We start from the raw sequence: 23,255 nt of genomic DNA, 5'->3' as shown, positions 1-23,255 counted from the left end.
CAGGTCAAATCACCCCCTACAACATTCACACCAGGTCAAATTACCCCAAAAAACATTCAGAGGGTAAAATTACCCCCTACAACATTCATAAAGGGTCAAATTACCTCATATGACCTTCAAAAATGGTCAAATTACCCCATATGACATTCACAAAGGGTTAAATTACCCTTACAACATTTAGACTGGGTCAAATTACCCCATACAACATTCACAAAGGGTCAAATTACCCCTACAACATTGACACCAGGTCAAATCACTCCATACAACATTCACACCATGTCAAATTACCCCAAACAACATTCAGGGGGTAAAATTACCCCCCTACAACATTCATAAAGGGTCAAATTACCTCATACGACATTCAAAAAGGGTCAAATGACATTCGCAAAGGATTAAATTACCCCTTACAACATTTACACAGGGTCAAATTACCCTTTACAACATTCCCACCGGTCGATGACATGTATACTGCCCATTTCCCTCTCACCCCTTCATCAAGAAAACAAGAGATCATCAAATCAAAATTTCTGGGTTTTAATGACTTTGTATCTAAATTGACACAAAGCCTTTCAATATATGTATACAATGAATAAGATACAAATAAAAAATTAATATTGACTTACACATGTACAGTATTATACATTGGCCACTGTGTATGCAGAGATAGAGAGAGAGAGAAAGAGAGACAAGCATAATGTTACAACTAACAGAATATTGTGTCAAATTGTCAATTTACCCCTATTTCAATTCTCATACTATCCATAGGATAAAATGCTAACACTGGATGACTTGCCTTTCCTAGAATATACTTTCATGAAATTTGAGAATGTAATGAACTTTTATCAATGATTTTGATTTGATTACTTCAATATTAACATACATGTGTACTCTACTTTAGTAGAAATTCCATCCAAACACAGAAATTTTCCTATTTTTGTAAGATTTCATGACATTTAAATTTTTGGTCCAATTCATTTGAGAAAAAATTTGGTTAACATGCTATTTATAACATTTCCATGGTTTTTGGTTTTGATATCTCTACAAATTGTAATGACAGCCATGAATGTGTTGCAGTTGTGAACAATGCGAGTATGAATCTTGATAAATATAGTACATCTATTTTAATGATTGGAAATTCCAATAGAAATGAAAGTAGAAAGTAAATATCAAAAAAGAGATTTCATTTTTGAAAATATACAGGGGGAATGAATAGCCACGTTCCACGCTGGCACACTTAATCCAACGTGAAACTCCACAGTTCATTCCCAATTGTACTTTCAAAAATGAAATTTACTTGTACTAAATGTTTGAAAGAGAAAGTACATGCATCACAAAATTATGTGGTTAAAAAAAAAATGAAACTGTACCTGCAACAAACAGCAGAAAAGCAGGACTCCAACTTGATAGTGAAATATATAACATCTGATTACATGCATTGATATCCCCATATACGTTCTACATCACAGGGTAATATTACGATTATTACATGAATACATATGTAACATTCAACATAGCCATACAATCTAATTAGAATCCATGCAAAAACAATCTTTCACATGAAAAATTGATATAAGAAAATAATCAAAAATTTAAATAAAAATACCTTGGTACTCATTTCCCGATAGATGTAAAAAGTTTTTACAATGTCCTTTGACTACACAAATCTGTTTTATCTATGAACACTCGATAAACAGTGTAATTAATGGTTAAGAATAGAATGATGTAATTTTACTATATGAACTCTGTAGGATTGCACTTTTGTCAACATATGAATATCAAATGCACGAAATAAAGTATAATTAATTCATACACACAACGATGGTGACGAGATGTACAAATACATTACATCCTCCCCGATTATCACCGCTATAAAAACATTTGTCCTGAACAACAACAAAAAAATGCTGATTATCAATCACAGATTATACACGTTCTAAAATCAAGGGGGGATAATTCAATGTCCAACTTTTGCAAAATTTGATTTATATATCCGTATTCTCTTCTCAAATAAAATGAAAAAGATGCATAGATACTGTTTTACAAAAGATATACTTTGTAAATTACGCAATGTATACAAATGGTCAGTACATTTGTTAAACACAAGTAGAAAACATAAGACACTTATTTCATAATCACTGATTTGGTAGAAAAATACAGCATGTATGTATGTGTGTATGACTATGTGTTTGTGGTTGATTTCTTCTGATTTGTCAGACATACAAAAATAAACTTATTTTTTGATTCCTTCATATTTTAGAGAAAAAAAAAACCATTTGAATGCAAGAGGTACAAACCAAAATGTCATCCTTCCTCCAATTTGGTAAATGATGAAAAAATACAGCTTGTACATCCATAATCAGGTGAATGAAATTTAAATGTCAAGGTCAATGCTTGATATGACCTTGACAAAGTTCTTTGGAAGACTGCTAAAACATCATATAACACTGCTTGAATAGTTTTAATTTTGTAGTATAAAAAATACTATCACAAACACAAATTTACTTCAGCAATCACATTGGTATGTATCATTTTAATTCCATGAGAATTCCACAGAATATTTTGTTCATGTGCTCCGATGGATGACCTAGTGACCCCTGACTTATAGACCTTGTGACCCCTGACCAATAACATGGAGACTTCTAGTGATCCCTGACTGTCTGTTGATTTCATGAATTTTGATATCACAAATTTCTGCTCCCTTTTGCTGCTCCGGGTGCTAGTCCATGTAATGACGGCATCTAAGTCATGCTGTAGTCAGATGTTGAATTTAGTCTCTCCGTTAAAACAGGCGCTACATTTACTGCGAAATTGCTGGCCCAGACACCCACTTTGTCTGTTTCAACTGAACCTACAAAAACAAATGGAGACAGTTCTTATCTTTAAAACTAACAGAGTTACAGTATATTTTCAAAACATGTAAAAGACTTAATTTCTTGTGAGATTTCCTCATTTCACAAGCAACTGAACATGATAGAAGAAATCGCAAACATTTTATTTCTTTAAATTTTTTATTCAACTTTACAATTGGCTGTAACTTTTTGAGCCATAGAGATTTACAGCTAATAGATTTCATATTCGATAAAATGAATGTCAAGGTCACAACTTTGCTGGATCAATGTCACAGTCAATTCTGTTAAGACTTAACCACATGAGGACCAGCCATGTTTCGAAAACTTCCCCACTAAATACATCCAATTATATTTAAATCTTACCTTCAATATTCTCATATGAGTCATAACAAGTCATATGAATACAAGTAACAAACGTTTTGTATAACGTACACAAAATGTAATTCTTATAGAAAGTTTGTGTATGTTCAAGAACAGGGGTGGATCCAGGAATTTTTTAAAGGGGGGGGGGGGGGTGTGTTCTAACCGTTAATTTTGGTTTTCAAGGGGGAGGGGTTCTACCCTCAAACTGCGTTATTTTTACCTTTTTTTTAGCAAACGTTTGTGACGAAAGGAAAGGTTCCAATCCCCGGACCCCCCTCCCCCCCAATCCACCAGTGAAGAAAACCCCTCACCCACCTTCTTAAGGGCGTTGCGTCCCTGGAAGCCTCTGATTTGGAGCATCAACTCCTCCCTCGGGTCAAGTTTTGGCTCAAACCTCTTATTGACCTTCTTCTTGGATTTTTTCTCTTTGTCCAAAGAATCTGACTTCATCCTCATCTGAGGTAGGACAGGGGGGCTCGGAATCAAATTCTGACGGCTAGACACTTCAGACTTGTCAACATTGTCTCTAGGAGAGTCAAGAGATTTTGTTTGTGATTGGGCAGCGAGCGTTTCCATGCTTTTCTGCATTTGAGCAAGCATTTGTTTCTGAATCTCAATTTGGTTCTTAAGCTGGTCCTGCAGCTGTAGGGAGGTTTCATCCACTGAAACAGGCTGAGATGCAAGTAACTTTTGATTTTGTTCCAGCTGAGTCTGCCACATTTGGAACTGTTGTTGCATTTGTTCCAAGGGGTCATTTTCTAGTTCTGAACTGGCCACACTGTCTCTAGCAGAATTTGGAGCAGATCCATTGCTATTCAAACTGTCTCGAGCAGAATTTGGAGCAGATTCATTGTTATTAACACTGTCTTCATTAATATCACTATTCTTCATCTTTTCTGGTTCTGAAAAACCATCAGTCACATCTTTGGAGAGATCAAGTTTTTCTACAATGATTTTGTCCTTCTCTAAGAATTGGTCAGGTGACCTGGCAGCAAGATGGGCCATCAGAGAGATGGACTTTTCCTCCATCACATGTTCCTGCTCTCCCTCTGTGCTGGGGGTAAAACTCAGTTCATTGCATCTTTCTTTAATGCTTCCATTACTCCGACTCTCCCTGAGCGGAGTAATTAAAACATTGTCTTCCCCGTCAGACTTAAATCGCGATCGCAGTTCCTCCAACACAAACACAGGTGAAGTGACAGCAGCAGGAGACTTTCGACCCGATCGTCTTTTCACTTCCTCTGTTGGTGGTTTGATCTCTGGTTTAAGACTCAGACTCTGGGGCTTCTTCCTCTTTGGTCCAGTGAAATCAACATTCTGTAAATCATCAAATGTTAGTACAAACTCCTCCTTCTCACGTTTAAGTTCCTTTGGTTTCTCCTCAGGTTTGGCCACTTTGGACACCTCAACTTTAAGGACAGTGTCCAGTTTCTGCTGAACTTGCACCTCTTGTTTCACTGCCTCTTCAATTTTCTCACCCTCGTTAGGTTTTTCTTCAGAAACCACAGATTTTGCATGCTCTTTTGGAGAATCCAAATCAGGAATCCTCCTCGGGCTCACAAGTGCATCCGAGGAGGATAGTGGATAAATGATTTCAGTGATGGTTTCTGTGTATTCCTCTTCCTCCTCCTCCTCGTTCTTCTGATCTTTCAGTTCTTCATCCTCCTGAAATTCCAGAGGAACAGCATCCACGGTAAAACTGTATGTGATTTCTGACACTTCCTGGTCACCCGCTACCTGGTTTGTATTCTCACGAGGGCCGGGTTTCGGTGAACTTTCTGCACTCGAGGACTGTAAATCCAGTTTGACTTCTTCAACAGAAATCTTCTGCCTTGATTCCAGATTAGGTTCCAATGGATTTGATTCCTTTTCTATTGCTTCGTTCTGGCTGACAACCTCTTTCTTCATTCTTTCTACAAAGTGCGCCATTTCATTTTTGTACTCTTCTTCATCTGTAATATTTAAAATCATACATAATAAACCTTACTATATATATAGAAATCATTAACCTTGTCAAATTGAATGACATTACATAGCACATAAGTTGAAGTGTATGAGTACTAGAATTATTTGTTCAGATCAGAAATATACAAACTTTATACGGAACAATATATAAAAAGAGAATCTTGGGAGTCATTTTCTTGAATCCTTAAGATTAGGAAGCGTGGGTCTTACAAGGGCTTTCTGGGAAGTTATGAGCACACAACTTCAAAGTGAAACAGGTCAGTACTAGCTACACAAGATTTTTTTAAAGTCACACTGTGTGAATTGTTCTTCAGTGGTAGAATTAGTTTTATGAGTGTGGTACGTATCAACGTAATTAGTTTTTTCTGTTGTTGAGATGATTATAATATGTGGAATTCTATTGGTAGTTCTACCTCAGTTTTTTCTTATTTGTGAGTGTTTTCTAAAATCTCATCAAATTATCACAAAGTTTATGTACACCTTGATACTGTTCCCTATAATAGTACAAGAATAATAATGATTAAAGATAAATGCATATTATGGAATATTTCAGTTCCGTGCAGATCATTCATGCAAGAATTAGTGCTGAATAAATATTTCCAAGATTAAATGTATTAATACAGAATAATGTGCAAGGTTAGGGCAAACAACAGACAATATTCACATCACACAAGAACCTCGCAGTGTTCATTTTTACACCTGTCTTAGCAGGTGGCTGCTGGGGACTAGATTTATACCTTCCTCACTGGACTCTTCCAACATGGCTTCCTGCCCTGCCAATATGGCCAACTCGAAGCCCATGTTGATTTCCTCTATTGTGGTGACTGAGGTCATGCTTGTCCGACTTTCAGCTCGACTATGCACTGTGGGGCAACAGGAAATAAATAAACCAACAAAAAGCAGGGGCAGCAATAGAGGCTCATCATCAAGATCTTGTTTTAATTTTTGATCTTTTCAATGTTTAAAAAAAAAAATGTATTCATTGTGATATTTTTGACTATCTGAATTCCATTTCTAATCAGTATTGCATAAAATTCTAAATTCATTCCTGTGAGCTTTCCAAATTTGTTTATTTTTCTTTCAGATGAGCTCTTGCAGATACACAAGATTAACAGAGGTAATTATAAGATTCCTTGGTCAATCATTGACCAATCAATGTTCTGTGTTACTTAATTAATTAACCAATCAAATTTAATTTTTAAATACTTCAGTTTTAGCTCGTCCAAATTCTGTTCTCTTCAATTTTCAAAAAATTGTAAATTTCTTAGAGCTGTACTGTCCAATCAGATGCAATGTTTTTGAAAACGAAACTGAAATGTTCTATACTTGCTTGACATATCAAGAAATTTGATTTAAGCATCAATGTTTTCAGTACAGGTAACACAGAACAGGTGTTTAATGAACATGCTTTAGTGCAAAAGGAAGGACTAATTCTCATGATGTTCTTTAGTCATACAATTATTCCTAAAACCACATTCATATTCTAATCATTCAAAATTACATTGTCACAATCACTGTAAATTGTCTAATATGCTGCACGCAATTTACTCGAACTTGCAATTATGACTTTGTAAATTCAAATTTACAATTATGTAATCATGATAAAAAAATAAATAAACAAAATTCATTGTAAGTAGAATAAGATTAGTAGAAGGAAAATTGAACTCTCGCATGCAAAAGAGTTTGAAATAGTACATATGTTATTGTGTAAATTAAATGTGCTAGGGTTAAAGAATGTTGTATACCCCATTTCTTTTTAGTATTTCCTAAAGCTTAATTTCTAGCAGGTTAGTATGAAATAATATTGCAGTAAATCATTGGCAAGCTGTATCACTAATTATAACTGTTAATTGATACTATCCATATTATTATGGTATTGACTTAAGCAGTACAGAACTCTTGTTCAATACCATTTATTTATTACATCACGTCATACTGAGTATCATAATGGTATGAGAAAATTGGTCTTAGCAGCTAGCAGCAAGATCACATAGTGTTCTGGTTTACTATTGGATGAATTACAATTGCATGGTTACATAAAGCTTTATCTATACTACAATCTTCTTTGTGATTGGCTGGTTTTAGGTGGTGATATGATTGGTTGATATTTTAGAGTGATGTGATTGGTTGATTTTCTAGATATAGTGTGAGGCTGATACATGGGTAATTACAAATCAAAATGATACACAAAGCTTCCACAGCTATCTTACTTGTGTTTCTGATGCCTGACTGAAACTCTAAAGTTGTAAAATGGAATAAATATCAAGCTTCCCATACTAATTCCTTAAGTTAAGGAAACATGCTCAGATATTTTGCTAAAATTATACATATTAGAATGCAGGCCACTGTTTCATAAATATTTTGTGAATGGAAACTGGTTATAGAAAAGACTTTGAATTGCAACCCACCATAAGAAAGTTAAATATCATGAAAATGTCCAAACCACCAAAATGATCTAAGACTAGAAAAAGTATTTAATATGTACTAACAAACTCTCCTAATGGAACTAATTATCTATGACCCATGGAACGAAGAAATAAATCTAACTTGACTGTCTTAGAATATTTTTGTGAATACTATGCTTTAAGCCACTATCAAAGCATTTCTCAACAATCATAAGTATTTATAATCGTTCTGTGCATAAAAAATAAAACTAGAGTACATACTATACGTGCATATGAAAATGTATCATCAGTTGGTCTTCAATATACCTATGTTGAAGTAAGTGCCCACTAGCACTGCTCATGAAAGCCAGCTGACAAATGCTCGCTAACATAACACTAATATTTTGATCACAGTTTATTGGTCTGATTTTATATGCAGCCTTTAGATACATGCACTTACTAGTAGAACTTTTTGGACTCTCTTGATCGAAAGATGCACTATCATCACTGGTTTCCGTGCCGATATCCACGGTGTCGACCTTAACTCCCATGATGTCATTGTAGCAGACAATTTCTACATCCTCTGGGGGCGGTTCATCAGGAGGGGGTGGGGCTACAAATGAGCATGGGCGGAGTGAGCGTGGCTGATCCACCTCCTCCACGGTCAGGTCTCCGTTCTCCACCATCATCATCTGGTCCTCCTCCACATCATCACCAAGGTGATTGTCAAGGTCATCCAGAACTGCAGTAATGGCCACTGTTTCATCCTCTGCACCACACAAGATACAATTATCCATTACATTTCATCAATATCTATATCTAATAACTAAATTGATTTTCTTCTTAAAATATAACTGTATCATAACAATTTGGGTCAATAACATATTCAATATGAGATGCAAATTCTCTGAGTAACATATTCAAATTACAAAAATAAGTGATCACTGAATATGCATACCATACAAGTGGAGTTTTTAGCGAGAAACAAATTTTACAATTTTGCCATAAAAATGGGTATATATGTTTAGTGAGAGGTAATTTCAGTGACTTTATTATTCCAGGAAAGGTAAGTATTACCTTCAATATGGAATAAATTGTTAACGATCAATATTCAGTTTTAGCAACCTCATCACTCTCACTAAAAATGCCAATATTAAATCCTCACTAAAAATTCTGCTTGTATGGTATGCAGTGTTTCAGATCTGATACTTCAACAAACAAGCCAAACACAAACTAGCTCCAAATATACAAATATATTATAAACTACAAGAATGAGCAATATTTTATCTTTACAGTTCACGATCACACAATTTGGTCACCAGCAATCTTTGTGTCCAAGTAAAAGTGTTTATTAATGACCACTCTCCATTGGCAACTGCCCAATAAAGTCCTGACCTGAACAAATACATCTTAAGTTTTATCTACCACTGATTTCACCCAAAACAATCTTGATTCAGGGTCATGACAATTTGTCTAAAGAGCTTCTAGTGTTATAGTTTTTTTTTTATTTAAACAGTATTTCATTATGAAAATTCACAATAGGATTGGACAGCAGGCACTGCCTATATAAGTTCTCTCCATCATTAGTGTTATAGTTATGGCCAGTACAAATACTTTTTTTTTTTACCACTGACCTTGACCTTATCCGAATGACCTTGATTTAAGCTCATGTTACATTGTCTGGTTATAAGCAACCCTTGTGTCTAGTGAGGGCATCTAATGTATCAACATCACAAAGGTCATTGCACTGACAAGAAATTCTAAGTTTTTTTTATTGGTGACCTTGGCACTGGACAGATGACCTTCATTCGGTTTCATGCTACACTGTCTGTTTGCACCTAAAATGTCTCTCCATTACAGAGTTACATAGCCCAGAAAATAGTTCTAATGAAGTGAAGTAGAAAACCAGACAATTAAAGATGGTTCTATCTACAGTTTCAGAAGGAATATATTGTACTTGTGACAATTAGTGTGTGGGTACTTGTGAGTCTTCCAAATATTTCTTGCACACAAATGAAAGTTGGTTTGCCAAACATTACTTTCTTTCATTCATTTCTTACATCTATATAATTAACAAGATAATTGTTAATTGTCATTTACTCTCTATATTCATCAGCCTGAGATCTGCACAGTAATGAAAACAAGATTTATTACACTTACTATTCTGGCATTTGATTCCTGAAAGGCAACTGAACCTCTGACCCCAAAATGACTTGCAGACAATAAGTACTTACTTTTCTGAACAGAAGGCCTGGGGGTAGAGGTAGGAACAGGGACAGTCGAATCGGAGGATTTCCGAGCGGGTTTGGGAATAGTTGCCTTTTGAGAAACAGATGTTGGATCAGGGGGAGGAGCTTGAGCTGATTCAGGGGGCGGAGCTTGACCTAAAGAGGGTGCAAAAACAGAGCACTCTAAAAACCACAAAACACACTGCAAGAAAGTCCTCTCACCAGGGTCTGTTAGCAAGCACTTGTTAGTGAAGAAATGTTGTCCAAGTTAAATCTAATTTCTGGGTGCAATCTTTTCTGTGTATGTACTTATTAGCAGCTAATTCATTTGCTTGTTCATGTTCAAAGCCAAAAACGCTTGATAGCATATTTATTCAGTGTTATCCTTGGCTGTAATATATATATATATAAATATATGTATATGATCATTTCTGAGTATACTGAAATAAGTACATACAGCATTAAAATCTCAGTGTGCACCACAGTGAAAACAGCATGAGTTCTACATAGGAAAACAGTAACATCCAATCTATTCTGTGAAGCTGAAATCTAAATATTCTACAATAGGACTGCAATATTTTTCTCTCATACTAATATATGTAATATACTGTGGCAATACACAGGCAATTTCCACGCAAGAAGTTGAGATTATAAAAATTATGAACAAAACGATATGTGCAATTTCCGAGATATCAGCTCTTCTGTGATGGAGGTACGTTCAGTAATCTGTTGAACACTTGGGTGGGTACAAGATGTATACATATAGTGTTTATTTCAGGCAAGTTTCTTCTTTCATTACTTGTGTTCAAAACTCAATATAACAAACATATCAAATGATTTGGTGTTTGCATTAAATACAATGTCAGATAAATGTTAAAACGCCATTCAGAAGAACACTTTCATCATTAAATTAATCTCAATTAACGATTTCGATTTTCGACCTAAAGAGGATGCAGTTTCACATATCTTACAACCAAACAGATTGTGAAAAAGGCTTAAAAAATACTGACAAGTCAAAGTCAGATAGGGCCCAACAATGAATATTTTACCTAATACAAAAAATTCTTAAGTCTTATAATCCCGTCCTGACAAAACCAAAAAGTCTGAAAAACAAAAGGGATCTTTCTCTTCCTAATCCAAGCATTACCTGTAAATTCTATCAAGATTTTCTCATGTAATCTCTCGTTATTGTGTCCTATACAAAGTGCAATTATCTCTATCAATATTAAAAAATTCTAAGTCCCTTAACTCCGTAAGGACAAAGCCAATAAATCTGAAATTTGAAAGGCTCTTCTTCTGCCTAATCTGAGTATTATGTAAAAAATTTATGAAAATCTTCTGAAAGAAACTATAGTTATCGTGTACCGTATAGAAAGCGCTGATGGTCAGACGGATGAACGGTCAGACAGTGATTACTAATAAGCTAGGGTACCTGCCATATGGCAGGCAAGGCCCTAAAAAAAGGTAGAAAATTTTGATAATGTAAAGTGGAGAAATTTATATCTCATAAAAACTTAACAGTATATGAGAGAAAAATACTTAGTCATATATTTCTACAGAATATAAAGGTATTTTCTAATACCTAGATATGTCACACGTAGTTCACACAAGAAACTTGTGAAGAAATTTCAATCCTAATGAGACGTTAATTATATGTACTCAAATTCCTATATTATTACCGTTACAAATTATGACAAAGTTTCTCACTGAATATCTAATTTTGCAAAATATTTTCCATCTAAGTATGTTTACAAGCAAAACTTCAAAAAAGTTAAAATTCTTCATAAATTCAAGATAGCAATTATATGTAAAAATAAAAAATTATATCTCGAAAAAAATAGAACGGTATGAGAGAATCTAATAAGTACTCCTTCATACATTAACATGTGTTATAGGGTACCGGTAGTCAGTTCTACCCTTACAAATTATTTTACAAAAAGCAAAAAAAAACTCCTTATATTTCACGGTAATATACAAAAGATTTTTATAATCCCATTCCCGGGTTTGCAAAACCTGACCTAGATTTTTTGAAGAAAAACAAGAGGCCCATGGGCCACATCGCTCATATGAGTCACCTTGGCTTATATTTAAAGATTTTTCCTATATATTCGCATGTAAAACTTTGTTCCCTATTATGGCTCCCGGAAGTAGGTTGGGACAACCTACTTCCGGGAGCCATGATTTTTTCAAAATTGAATCTGGACTATGTCAGGAAGCTTTCATGTGAATGTAAACTTTTCTGGCCCGGTGATTTTTCATCAGAAGATTTTTATTGATTTTCCCTATATATCTGTATGTAAAACTTTGATCCCCTATTGCCGCTTCATCTCACCCCCAGGGACCATAATTTAAAAAAAACCTTGAATCTGCACTATGTTAGGAAGCTTTCATGTAAATTTCCACTTTCCTGGCCCAGCAGTTTTTGAGAAGAAGATTTTTCCTATATATTTGTATGTAAAACTTTGATCCCCTATTGTGGCCCCATCCTACAAACGGGTGCCATGGTTTTAACAAAATTGAATCTGCACTATGTCAGGAAGCTTTCATGTAAATCTAAGCTTTTCTGGCCCAGTGGTTCTTGAGAAGATTTTTAAATGACCCCACCCTATTTTTGTGATTATATCCCCTTTGAAAGGGACATGGCCCTTCATTTGAACAAACTTGAAAGCCCTTCACCCAAGGATGCTTTTGGCCAAAGTTTGACTGAAATTGGCCCAGTGGTTCTGGAGAAGAAGTAGAAAATGTAAAAAAAAAAGTTTACAGACGGACAGACAGACGACGGACAACAGGCAATCAGAAAAGCTTTCAGCTCAGGTGAGCTAAAAACTTAAAACTCCTTATATTTCATGGTAATATACAAGAGATTTTTATAATCCCATTCCCGGGTTTGCAAAACCTGGCCCAGATTTTTTTTTAACTAAAGTTGAGATTTTACTCAAATTTTAACTGTTCAAATAAAACAAAACTCAAACTTGAGTTTGAAAATTTTTCAAGAAGTCCACACCTTTACTTTTGCAACCCTTGGTTGGAATCACTTCATATTCCATGGTAAATTATACCAGAGTCTCTAATAACCTAGACTGAGCACTTGAAAATAATCTTGAACCCAATCTAATTTAGTCTAGTGCTAGTACTTGAAAATATCCTTAACCTATTTGATATGGGTTCAATTTCTTCCGAATATGATGGATAAAACTTGAATTAATAATACAAAGTCCTCATGCTATTCAAAAGTGTGGGGTAGTGAATTTCAGGTCTTGATTTGAAGACTGAGGATTGCATGGAAAGTAAAAAAGCCAAAGCTCCACACGATAAATCTTGCGTGGCGGTCACATTACCTGGAGGTGGGGGAGGGGCTTTCTTCTTCTTAGCACCAGGGGCTCGTTCTAACGACTTCGTTCTTGACATTTCTTTCTTCCCTACTTTATCCAATGGCAGTGTTTGACTCGATCCTGTTTCCATGGCTTCAATACCCGGACGTACTTTACGCCTGGGGGAAGACATGTCACGTATTCCGCTGTCTCCACTGTTTTTATGTCCTTCTACAGGCGTAATGTTTGTACTCACTTTCAGTTCTAAATTCTCCTCAATTTTGGCCGTGTCGGGAGACTCGGCTCCACTTAAAGCTAGCTCATGATAACCACTTGAGTCCGAACTATTTCTGGAATGTAATTTCTGAGCTAGCTGTTGATTGGATGATACGATTTCTGGGATCCTTGATTCCGCCTGAGAAGGCGTCGTCTGTGTGTTTTCTACAGTAATTTCAGCAGTCACTACACCGGTGTGAGGTGAAGGCTTAACTTGCGGGGGAGGGGGTGCACGCTTTTTCTTTCCCGATTTGATGGGCGGTCCTGCTACAGGATGTTCCCTCACAGAATTAAGTGCTGGGGCAGATTTGACTTGCACAGATGGAGCAGCTTGGCTCCGAATATCCACTTCACTGGAGAACGTTTGCATTGATTTTGATCCATTCACAGCCACATTGGCAGGGGAAGTCACAAACATTGATTTTGGGCGTTCTGCAGACTCCATCTTCCGTCTCGTGGCAGGGGGACTGCCTCCATCTTTCCGTGAAGTCGAGGCTTGCTGAGGTTTTCCAGCATGATTCAGGTCTGTGTGCATGGACTATTCAAAATTTAAAAAATCACAGTTTAATTGAGATTATACACTAAGGCCAAAGAAAATAACTTGTATTTCTGGTTACACAACCCTGAATATGATTGCGTATTCATGTACTATTTATGATTTAGCTAAATGCCTAATCATTGATATCAAAGTATCTGATACAGCGCGATACAGAAAACCGTAAAGTATGACTGCACCAAGTGTACCGTGTCTACAACTCGACGTTTTGAATATTCTAAAATATTGTATGTGTGCCCATAAGAAAGATCTCATAACACTTGTACTAGATAATCTACATATATTTTCTTTTTAGAGTTTCCAGAATCAAAAGTCAAACAGAGCCTCAGGTTCTTGCGGGCAAAGATGGTGTAGGGAAGGATTTATTAGTGACCTTTGTTTACGGGGTCACTAAATGTTAGGTTGCCCGAACAAATAAACAGAAAAACCAGTCATGACCAGTACATGTATCATGGAAATAAAGCATTCTTGAGTATATATTTGCATGTGTAGTTATGTAATTCCTTCACAATGTTCAAGAGAATGAGTCACAGGCACTGTGCAATCAACACCTGAGGTCAAGGTTTGTTTGTGTGCTTATTTATTTTTACGTCCCATCGAGAATTTTTCACTCATATTGAGACGTCACCAGCTGAAGATAAAGTACCAAACATTTAGATCTATGATCAGCGCTCAGGGCCGTAGCAGTGAGGGTTCTTTATCGTGCAACGCCTGCCACGAGACAGGACCTCTGATTTTAAGGTCATATCTGAAAGACTCATGATTCTCACTTCTAAATGCCGAGCGTTTGGCGAAGGAGCAATGCCTACCTATGTTAACGTCTTAGGTTTGACACGGCCATGGCACAAGTGGGATTATGAAGCGAACGCTCTACTATAAGTCAAGGTCACATGTCACATGATGTATCTGTGTAGAAAGTGTAAAGACAACTCTCATTTACAGATTCTTCATGCAGAAATGTTATCTGAACACAAATGGAGCAATTGGGCAGATGGATTGTATTAGGAAACACCATTGAGAACACTGATTAAACACCATAAAAGCTGTGAAAATCTGGTGGAGATCACTGATTAAGCACCATTAAAGCTGTGAAAATCTAGCAGAGCTCAGTCATTCTCAGAAATACCATACAAGGCTTCTGTCTGCTCTCCATCTACTTTGTGTCGTGATGGAACAGATAGACAAATATGTCAATTTTTAATTTCTACACACCACTCATCACACTAAAATTAAATTCAAATCTTTTATGGGGCAAAATTAGGGTAGGTAATTTTTACCCAAAACACCTTTTTAGGTTTATATTGTAAATCGTATTTGGGAAGATAATAAATTTTATTCTTAATATACATATGGTATATATATATATATATATATATAGGATCTCCCATGGTTTGTGGTTTGATATGATTGTGTGTTTTCTATTTCTGAGCTTATAGAGATGGATATAAATCATATCAAACCATAAACCTTGGGAGATTCTTTTTATCACATGTTAACAACAGCCCCCCCCCCCCCCCCCCCCCCCCCCCCCCCCCTGGGTTATTCATTTACGCTACTGTATTGTTGGGAATTTTGTTTCCTGACATTTTGTAAACAAACTACGTAAAATTGAAGTTTGTTTGTGAGGTCGTAAACAGCATAGGAAAACATTGTGTAATTCTTAAAGTTTATGTAATCATGGTAATATCCACTGATTAAAAGGAGTAATTGTATGAAAAATGACTGCATCACTTTTAAGTCTTACTGTAAAATAGGATTCAATTTGAGAGAGGTCATATGGTTTTCCATAATCATATTATAAACTCTCTTGACTGACAAAGCCCTACCTCAATTGTTCCTTATAATCACTCTACAAATCTATATAAAAATATGTTTCTGTGAAATTTTGAGGATATGTTGAACAGATAAACTCTTACAACAGTAAATTTTTTGTCCTTCTTCAGGAAAGAGAAGAAGCCTTTTTTCTTTTTTCCCTCTCCAGCCATCGGCATGTACGGGGTGGGGGGTTCAGTCTTCATCGACTGACTCCTCCCAATCGAAAGGTCGGGCATCGACTTGGCGCCATCCAGCATCACTGTAAAAAGAATCAGAAAAAATAAGACAGATCTTATCACAGATCACGCCATCATTTTTTTCTGAATATAAATTTCCCTGAAATACACACTGGATCAATTTCCTTGAAGTTTATGAAATACTTGGAATATCAAAATTACATTTTCTATGTCCATTATACTTTATTGTTTTCAAAACAATTTAAAGAAATATTGATTCTAAGTTGTTTTTTAAAAAAAAATGATTTTTCACCCCTTCATTACACGTTCTGACGATATTGAAACACTGAAAATTTATTACACATGTCTAATTTTCATATAAAACTCAAGTACTGCATTATCCTTGAGTTTCATCAAAAGTGATTTTCTGAATGAACTACTTGATACATGTACCTTCACTACTATCAAGATAATTACGTTGTGTATGACCTTCAGAACTTAGGGCTAGCTCAGACCATAACTTCATCCAGTATTGGTCATCCCTAATGATCTTATCTGGATAGCATTTCTATAACTAGATGTCAGTGCTTGACCAATACAAGAATTTGACCACTCTGATCTGTGCAGTTCAGCTGGACATTACAGTCCATTCAACCAACTATAATAACTTCCTCACCTAAGTAAGCTAAAGAATACAAACATGGTGATGATCTCACACAAAACATCAGGCAACTACATTAATATAACCCATCCTACCTTCATAGTAAAATAAATGACAATACTGAATATTAACTACTTTCCCTTCGAGACGACATATCCATTTAACACACCGTTACTTCTCCATCCCTTGCCTTGGGGAGGGGGTTTGTGCGAACTCATACACTGCCCCATGGTGTCACTGGGGCACAGAGTAAATCCGTCCTTACATGTCGGTCAGCTGCTGTCATCAAATATTTTTATGTGTGTGTAAATATTTAAATAACAAGGAAAGGGCGGAAGGAAGCAGAAGTGCTTGACAAACCTAACCCTGCGTTACCAAAAGAAACAGGAAGTACTTATTACACAGGCCGGTGGATGATGGGTCATACGATCGTGTAACACAGAAGACAAGGAATCAGTAGGTTTGTAAAAGTTTTCATTGTTTCAATATTGCATAATAATAACTCCCATTTTATAGTAAAAGTTGTTATCAATCTATTTTGGTAGGTCATGTAATACAGGTTAATCCTTGCAGATTGATGGTGAACTTAAAAACCATATGATATATCACTACAGCATTACACAATCACACACATTATCTGGACGTGTTTTATTATTTGGGCCTTCGATCTTCATCTTCTAGTTGCTGTGATTCAACAATGATAACCTGGCTTTAAATCACAGGCAGTTTATCAAATCCTGATTATCATTTTAAAAAACAACTTGGGTCATAGTAAATGCAATTCTATTATCTGAAACTTGTGTCAGTTATTCAAAGGCTTTTTTCACTCTTTACTTTTCTGATCAAGTTCATGAACTTGCAGATCTTCAGAAAAACCCCAGTTACTATGGATTTTATTTCCAATTTAAATAAACAATGAAACGTGTTTGATATAAAATAAGGATAGAGCCCTGCTTTTAATTATCTACATGTGTTCAATTTAAGTAAGGATAGAGTCCAGCTTTTAATTATCTAAATGTGTTTAATTTAAAGTAAGGATAGAGTCCAGCTTTTAATTATCTAAATGTATAATTTAAGTAAGGATAAAGCCCAGCTTTTAACAAGAGGTACTGTGAGCAATGCTCACTAAGAATACCCCCTGCTTACCCCAATCTCCCAAAGGGTGTTGGTAATAGGTAAAACTTCAGTATTATGATCCAAAAGGTATCTAGGAACACAGCACCTCCATGCGATGAAAAAAGCCATTAAAGAATTTAAATGGAAACCATATTGCTACTTTGATGTCCAGAGCGCGTGACCTTTGACTTTTGACCCCAAAATCGATAGGGAACATCTTCATCCCATGGGTAGTCCATATGTATGATATGGTGACGGTAGGTGGAAAGGATAGTGCTTTAGAGCCCGGAAACCATTGCGTCGACGGACGGACAACCCGATTCCAGTATAACCCCCCCCCCCCCCCCCCCCAACAACTTGTTGCGGGGGGTATAATTATCTAAATGTGTTTAAGTAAGGATAGAGCCCAGCTTTTAATTATCTAAATGTGTTTAAGTAAGGATAGAGCCCAGCTTTTAATTATCAGACCTACCATTTGCACCAGTAAGGTTGACTTCACTTGACGGGAGTTCGGCGACCGTCGTCTGCAGGCTGAGCTGCTGTCGTGGGTTAGAGGGCAGTTGGAACACAAGGTGACTCGGCTCAAGTTGTCTCTCCTGACACAGCTGGGCTCGAACCTGCTCCAGCGTGGACTGAGGGCTGATCCGTAGCACCTTCTTCTGACCCCCGGGGAGATTCACCGTGAACCTCTTAGTCATCTATCAAAAGAGAGAAAAATTCTTTAACTTATCAAGATATATAACATCAATAAAAAGGTGAAGATAACAAACAGTGATCAATCTGTCATAATATAAAGAATACAAAATTAAGAGTCAGGCAAATATGGACCCCTGGATATACCAGAGGTGGGATCAGTTGCCTACGAGGAGTATAAGCATTCCCTGTCGACTGGTCACACATGCCTGTGAGCCCTATATTTTAATCAGGTAAACAGAGTAATCCGTAGTCAAAACCAGTATATAAAGAATGGTCTAACAATTGGTATGAAACACATCAGACAGCATTTGACCCAATGACAGGTTGTATTGGTAAATTAGATTGTTATATGAACATGAGAGCAGGAAATTTTGTTAAAGAATTCATTGAATAATTGTTCTTAGTCTCTGTAAACAACAACGCCTATTGTGCATTCGACATTGTACCTCAATTTAGAAGCTACAAAAGACTTCTCTTCTTAAAATAGTGATTTTTCACTCCAACTTTCACCTTAATTATTAATGTCAATGTGTGACAGAGCGAGAGGTGATTAAGGCAGCATATATAACATAAACACCTTCTAACATACACTGAAGGTAGATCAGGCAGAGAAAACTAATGCCTGGCAGAGAAAACTAATGCCTGGCAGAACAATTATTTCACTGGAATAAAATCATCATTACAGTTGGATGTACCCATTAATTCTGTATGCTAGGATTTCCGATTAACTGAAGGATCAATGTGCCTGCTTCTGCAATCATATGGAGGTTTAAGAACAAATACCATGGGTTAAACAGAAATGTTGTCAGCCTAATCCAAGCTTTACCCTGATTTTATACTTGAGAAGTTAAAGATAGAAAGAGATTCTGAGAGGGAGAAAGAGAGGGGGAAGAGAGATAGAAAGAGAGAATCAGAGACACATACAGAGAGAGATGTATTCTGAGAGAGAGAGAGAGAGAGAGACCATACCACTCATATCTAATAAATCTCAAACATGCAATCTGTCTCAAACAATTTATTAAACTTTTGATTCTGTTAATCTGTTTCTTGTATATTTATAGCATTAGTTACACAATGTAAGATGGGAGAGTCTTGAAAATACACAATCCTTGCCCTCGATCAATTTCACTTTGAATGAAATTCTTATTCAATCCAAAGAAGAAGAAAGAAAAACAACCCAAAATCCAGTGATACCATCCTATACATTAAACACTATCTGATGACTGTGTGATTACACCCGGGGTTCATGTAGATAAGTAATTGTATACCAAGGAATGCGAGCAGTCCTTTCTATCTGGTCTAAAGCGATTACGAGCAAAGAGTCCATCACGATTCACGGAACAGAATAAAAACACCCAGAAAAAAAGACATGCTCTGATTCAGCCTGATCTCTCTACTCGCGCGCGGCTGAATCCAATAGGGGAGTGAAACACAAAGCCAAAAGTCTGACGTTATCCGAGTAAAAATTTTCAACGTTTGTATGAAGCAGAGAGGAATTTATTGTGTTCCACATGATATGGGAATTTAACACCTTGAGAAGATCCAAAATTTCTAAATGGTCTACAATTCTAAGGATACTAGTGTATTATTTTAAAGTTATAACAAAAAATATAACAATTGTATGATATTACAAGTAAGCAGAACCTATCTCAGATTTATATGCGTTTGATGAATCAGGGAAAAATCTACCAGAATACGCATAAATAATTCAAAGAATCAAACTACAGCAGAGTACCGGCCCACATCAGACTAACACAGCTATAACAGTACTCATCAGGGTAGCACATTATCCACCGGGGTAGGAAGAAAGACAGTTACATAACTATTACCCGTTCAATTAACTTTACACAGCACTTCTGAATCAATAACTTTCAGAACTAACAAATCGATTAAAAACAGATTCGTTTTGACTGACATAATTTTACCACTTACCACAAATGGGAGTTCCTTTGACTTTGACATCTTATTGACCTAAATCTTCCAAGTCCCACAACAGCTACTGGGTATCAAATATGCCCATTATGAACTCCACCTTCACTTCCATCTCATATGATATCATAAATAGTCAACATAGCCCAACACATTGCCGTAACAGTACAATCGCTTTTGATATATTTTTCTACCCAGTCGACTCTATCCTTTGCAACATTTTTATATACTTCAGTTCAGCCAAGATTTTATGACAAGCAATTTCCACACCCGCTCCAGTTTATATATACATATACATTTCAAGTATCCAATTTTTATCACTACTTTTATACTGACAAGGGAAAATTGTTTACAAATCACATCAAAGGTCAACACAAAGGTCAAATATTTCAGATATGGAGTATTGGCTTAGCAATCTATTCATAAAACTCGATCTGAATCTTCAGCAGATCCTTTTATCACTGGTCAAAATCATTTCATTTCCCTTTAAATCAAAAATTAGTTCCTTCAGTTTTATGGAAATTCCATGCTTGCAATGGTGATGGTAGTTCATTTTTCTGGTTTATTTATGGATAGACAATGGGCTGTCCCTCATAATATAGTGATTCTTCTAAATAAACTGTCTCACCAAAACAAAGTTAGCAATTAAAGCTGTCATGATCATGATGCTTAGACATGCATTTTGCCTCTCTCTTTGTGTTATAAAGACCATCAACATTATGGACAACAACCCAGGTAATGAAAGATAGACAACATCACCGATCTCATCTCACACTAATGACAGACTGACAACATTACTGATCTCATCTCACACTAATGACAGATAGACAACATCACAGATCTCATCTCACACTAATGACAGAGAGACAACATCACAGATCTCATCTCACACTAATGACAGATAGACAATAATCCAGATCTCATCTCACACTAATGACAGATAGACAATAATCCAGATCTCATCTCACACTAAAGACAGATAGACAATAATCCAGATCTCATCTCACACTAATGACAGACTGACAACATCACCGATCTCATCTCACACTAATGACAGACTGACAACATCACCGATCTCATCTCACACTAATGACAGACTGACAACATCACCGATCTCATCTCACACTAATGACAGACTGACAACATCACTAATCTCATCTCACACTAATGACAGACTGACAACAATCCAGATCTCATCTCACACTAATGACAGACTGACAACAATCCAGATCTCATCTCACACTAATGACAGATAGACAACAATCCAGATCTCATCTCACACTAATGACAGACTGACAACAATCCAGATCAGATCTCATCTCACACTAATGACAGACTGACAACAATCCAGATCTCATCTCACACTAATGACAGACAGACAATAATCCAGATCTCATCTCACACTAATGACAGACTGACAACAATCCAGATCTCATCTCACACTAATGACAGACTGACAACAATCCAGATCTCATCTCACACTAATGACAGACTGACAACAATCCAGATCTCATCTCACACTAATGACAGACAGACAATAATCCAGATCTCATCTCACACTATGACAACAATCCAGATCTCATCTCACACTAATGACAGACAGACAACATTACCGGTCTCATCTCACACTAATGACAGATAGACAATAATCCAGATCTCATCTCACACTAATGACAGACTGACAACATCACCGATCTCATCTCACACTAATGACAGACTGACAACATTACTGATCTCATCTCACACTAATGACAGACTGACAACATCACCGATCTCATCTCACACTAATGACAGACTGACAACATCACTGATCTCATCTCACACTAATGACAGACTGACAACAATCCAGATCTCATCTCACACTAATGACAGACAGACAACATTACCGGTCTCATCTCACACTAATGACAGATAGACAATAATCCAGATCTCATCTCACACTAATGACAGACAGACAATAATCCAGATCTCATCTCACACTAATGACAGACTGACAACAATCCAGATCTCATCTCACACTAATGACAGACTGACAACAATCCAGATCTCATCTCACACTAATGACAGACTGACAACAATCCAGATCTCATCTCACACTAATGACAGACAGACAATAATCCAGATCTCATCTCACACTAATGACAGACTGACAACAATCCAGATCTCATCTCACACTAATGACAGACTGACAACAATCCAGATCTCATCTCACACTAATGACAGACAGACAACATTACCGGTCTCATCTCACACTAATGACAGATAGACAATAATCCAGATCTCATCTCACACTAATGACAGACAGACAACAATCCAGATCTCATCTCACACTAATGACAGACAGACAACATTACCGGTCTCATCTCACACTAATGACAGATAGACAATAATCCAGATCTCATCTCACACTAATGACAGACAGACAACATTACTGATCTCATCTCACACTAATGACAGACTGACAACAATCCAGATCTCATCTCACACTAATGACAGACTGACAACATCACCGATCTCATCTCACACTAATGACAGACTGACAACATCACTGATCTCATCTCACACTAATGACAGACTGACAACAATCCAGATCTCATCTCACACTAATGACAGACAGACAACATTACCGGTCTCATCTCATACTAATGACAGATAGACAATAATCCAGATCTCATCTCACACTAATGATAGACAGACAACATTACTGATATCATCTCACACTAATGACAGACAGACAACATTACTGATATCATCTCACACTAATGACAGATAGACAATAATCCAGATCTCATCTCATACTAATGACAGACAGACAACATTACCGATCTCATCTCACACTAATGACAGATAGACAATAATCCAGATCTCATCTCACACTAATGACAGACAGACAACATTACTGATCTCATCTCACACTAATGACAGATAGA

At 36.4% G+C, this 23,255-nt stretch overlaps 1 protein-coding gene and 1 long non-coding RNA gene across 31 annotated transcripts in view; one reads left to right on the top strand and one right to left on the bottom strand.

Moving 5' to 3' along the window:
* Window positions 1-518: 518 nt before the first annotated feature.
* LOC125665532 (nucleolar and coiled-body phosphoprotein 1-like) overlaps window positions 519-23,255 on the bottom strand; it is a 64,947-nt gene continuing 42,210 nt past the window's right edge. For 9 of the 29 annotated variants that reach the window (XM_056152259.1, XM_048898200.2, XM_048898205.2 and 6 more), the window contains 9 exons: window positions 18,173-18,398; window positions 15,849-16,006; window positions 13,128-13,914; window positions 9,796-9,945; window positions 8,022-8,330; window positions 7,388-7,414; window positions 5,915-6,040; window positions 3,528-5,164; window positions 519-2,848 (listed from right to left, as the gene is read on the bottom strand). In XM_056152259.1, the coding sequence (XP_056008234.1) occupies window positions 2,798-2,848; window positions 3,528-5,164; window positions 5,915-6,040; window positions 7,388-7,414; window positions 8,022-8,330; window positions 9,796-9,945; window positions 13,128-13,914; window positions 15,849-16,006; window positions 18,173-18,398 (3,471 nt within the window). In that variant the 3' untranslated portion in view covers window positions 519-2,797. Of the gene's footprint in view, window positions 2,849-3,527; window positions 5,165-5,914; window positions 6,041-7,387; window positions 7,415-8,021; window positions 8,331-9,795; window positions 9,946-13,127; window positions 13,915-15,848; window positions 16,007-16,753; window positions 16,967-18,172; window positions 18,399-20,328; window positions 21,788-23,255 lie in introns of those variants that run through there. The other 20 variants (XM_048898208.2, XM_056152264.1, XM_056152263.1 and 17 more) reach the window with 11 other exon arrangements.
* LOC125665537 (uncharacterized) overlaps window positions 16,961-23,255 on the top strand; it is a 46,645-nt gene continuing 40,350 nt past the window's right edge. Inside the window, exon 1 of one of the 2 annotated variants that reach the window (XR_008799448.1) lies at window positions 16,961-17,044. This is a non-coding gene — a long non-coding RNA (uncharacterized LOC125665537). The remainder of the gene's footprint in view (window positions 17,045-23,255) is intronic. The other variant, XR_008799449.1, reaches the window with a different exon arrangement.

This window comes from Ostrea edulis, chromosome 10 (assembly GCF_947568905.1).
Source record: "Ostrea edulis chromosome 10, xbOstEdul1.1, whole genome shotgun sequence".
Lineage (NCBI taxonomy): Eukaryota > Metazoa > Mollusca > Bivalvia > Ostreida > Ostreidae > Ostrea > Ostrea edulis.
This window is presented reverse-complemented; position numbering and strand designations above follow the sequence as displayed.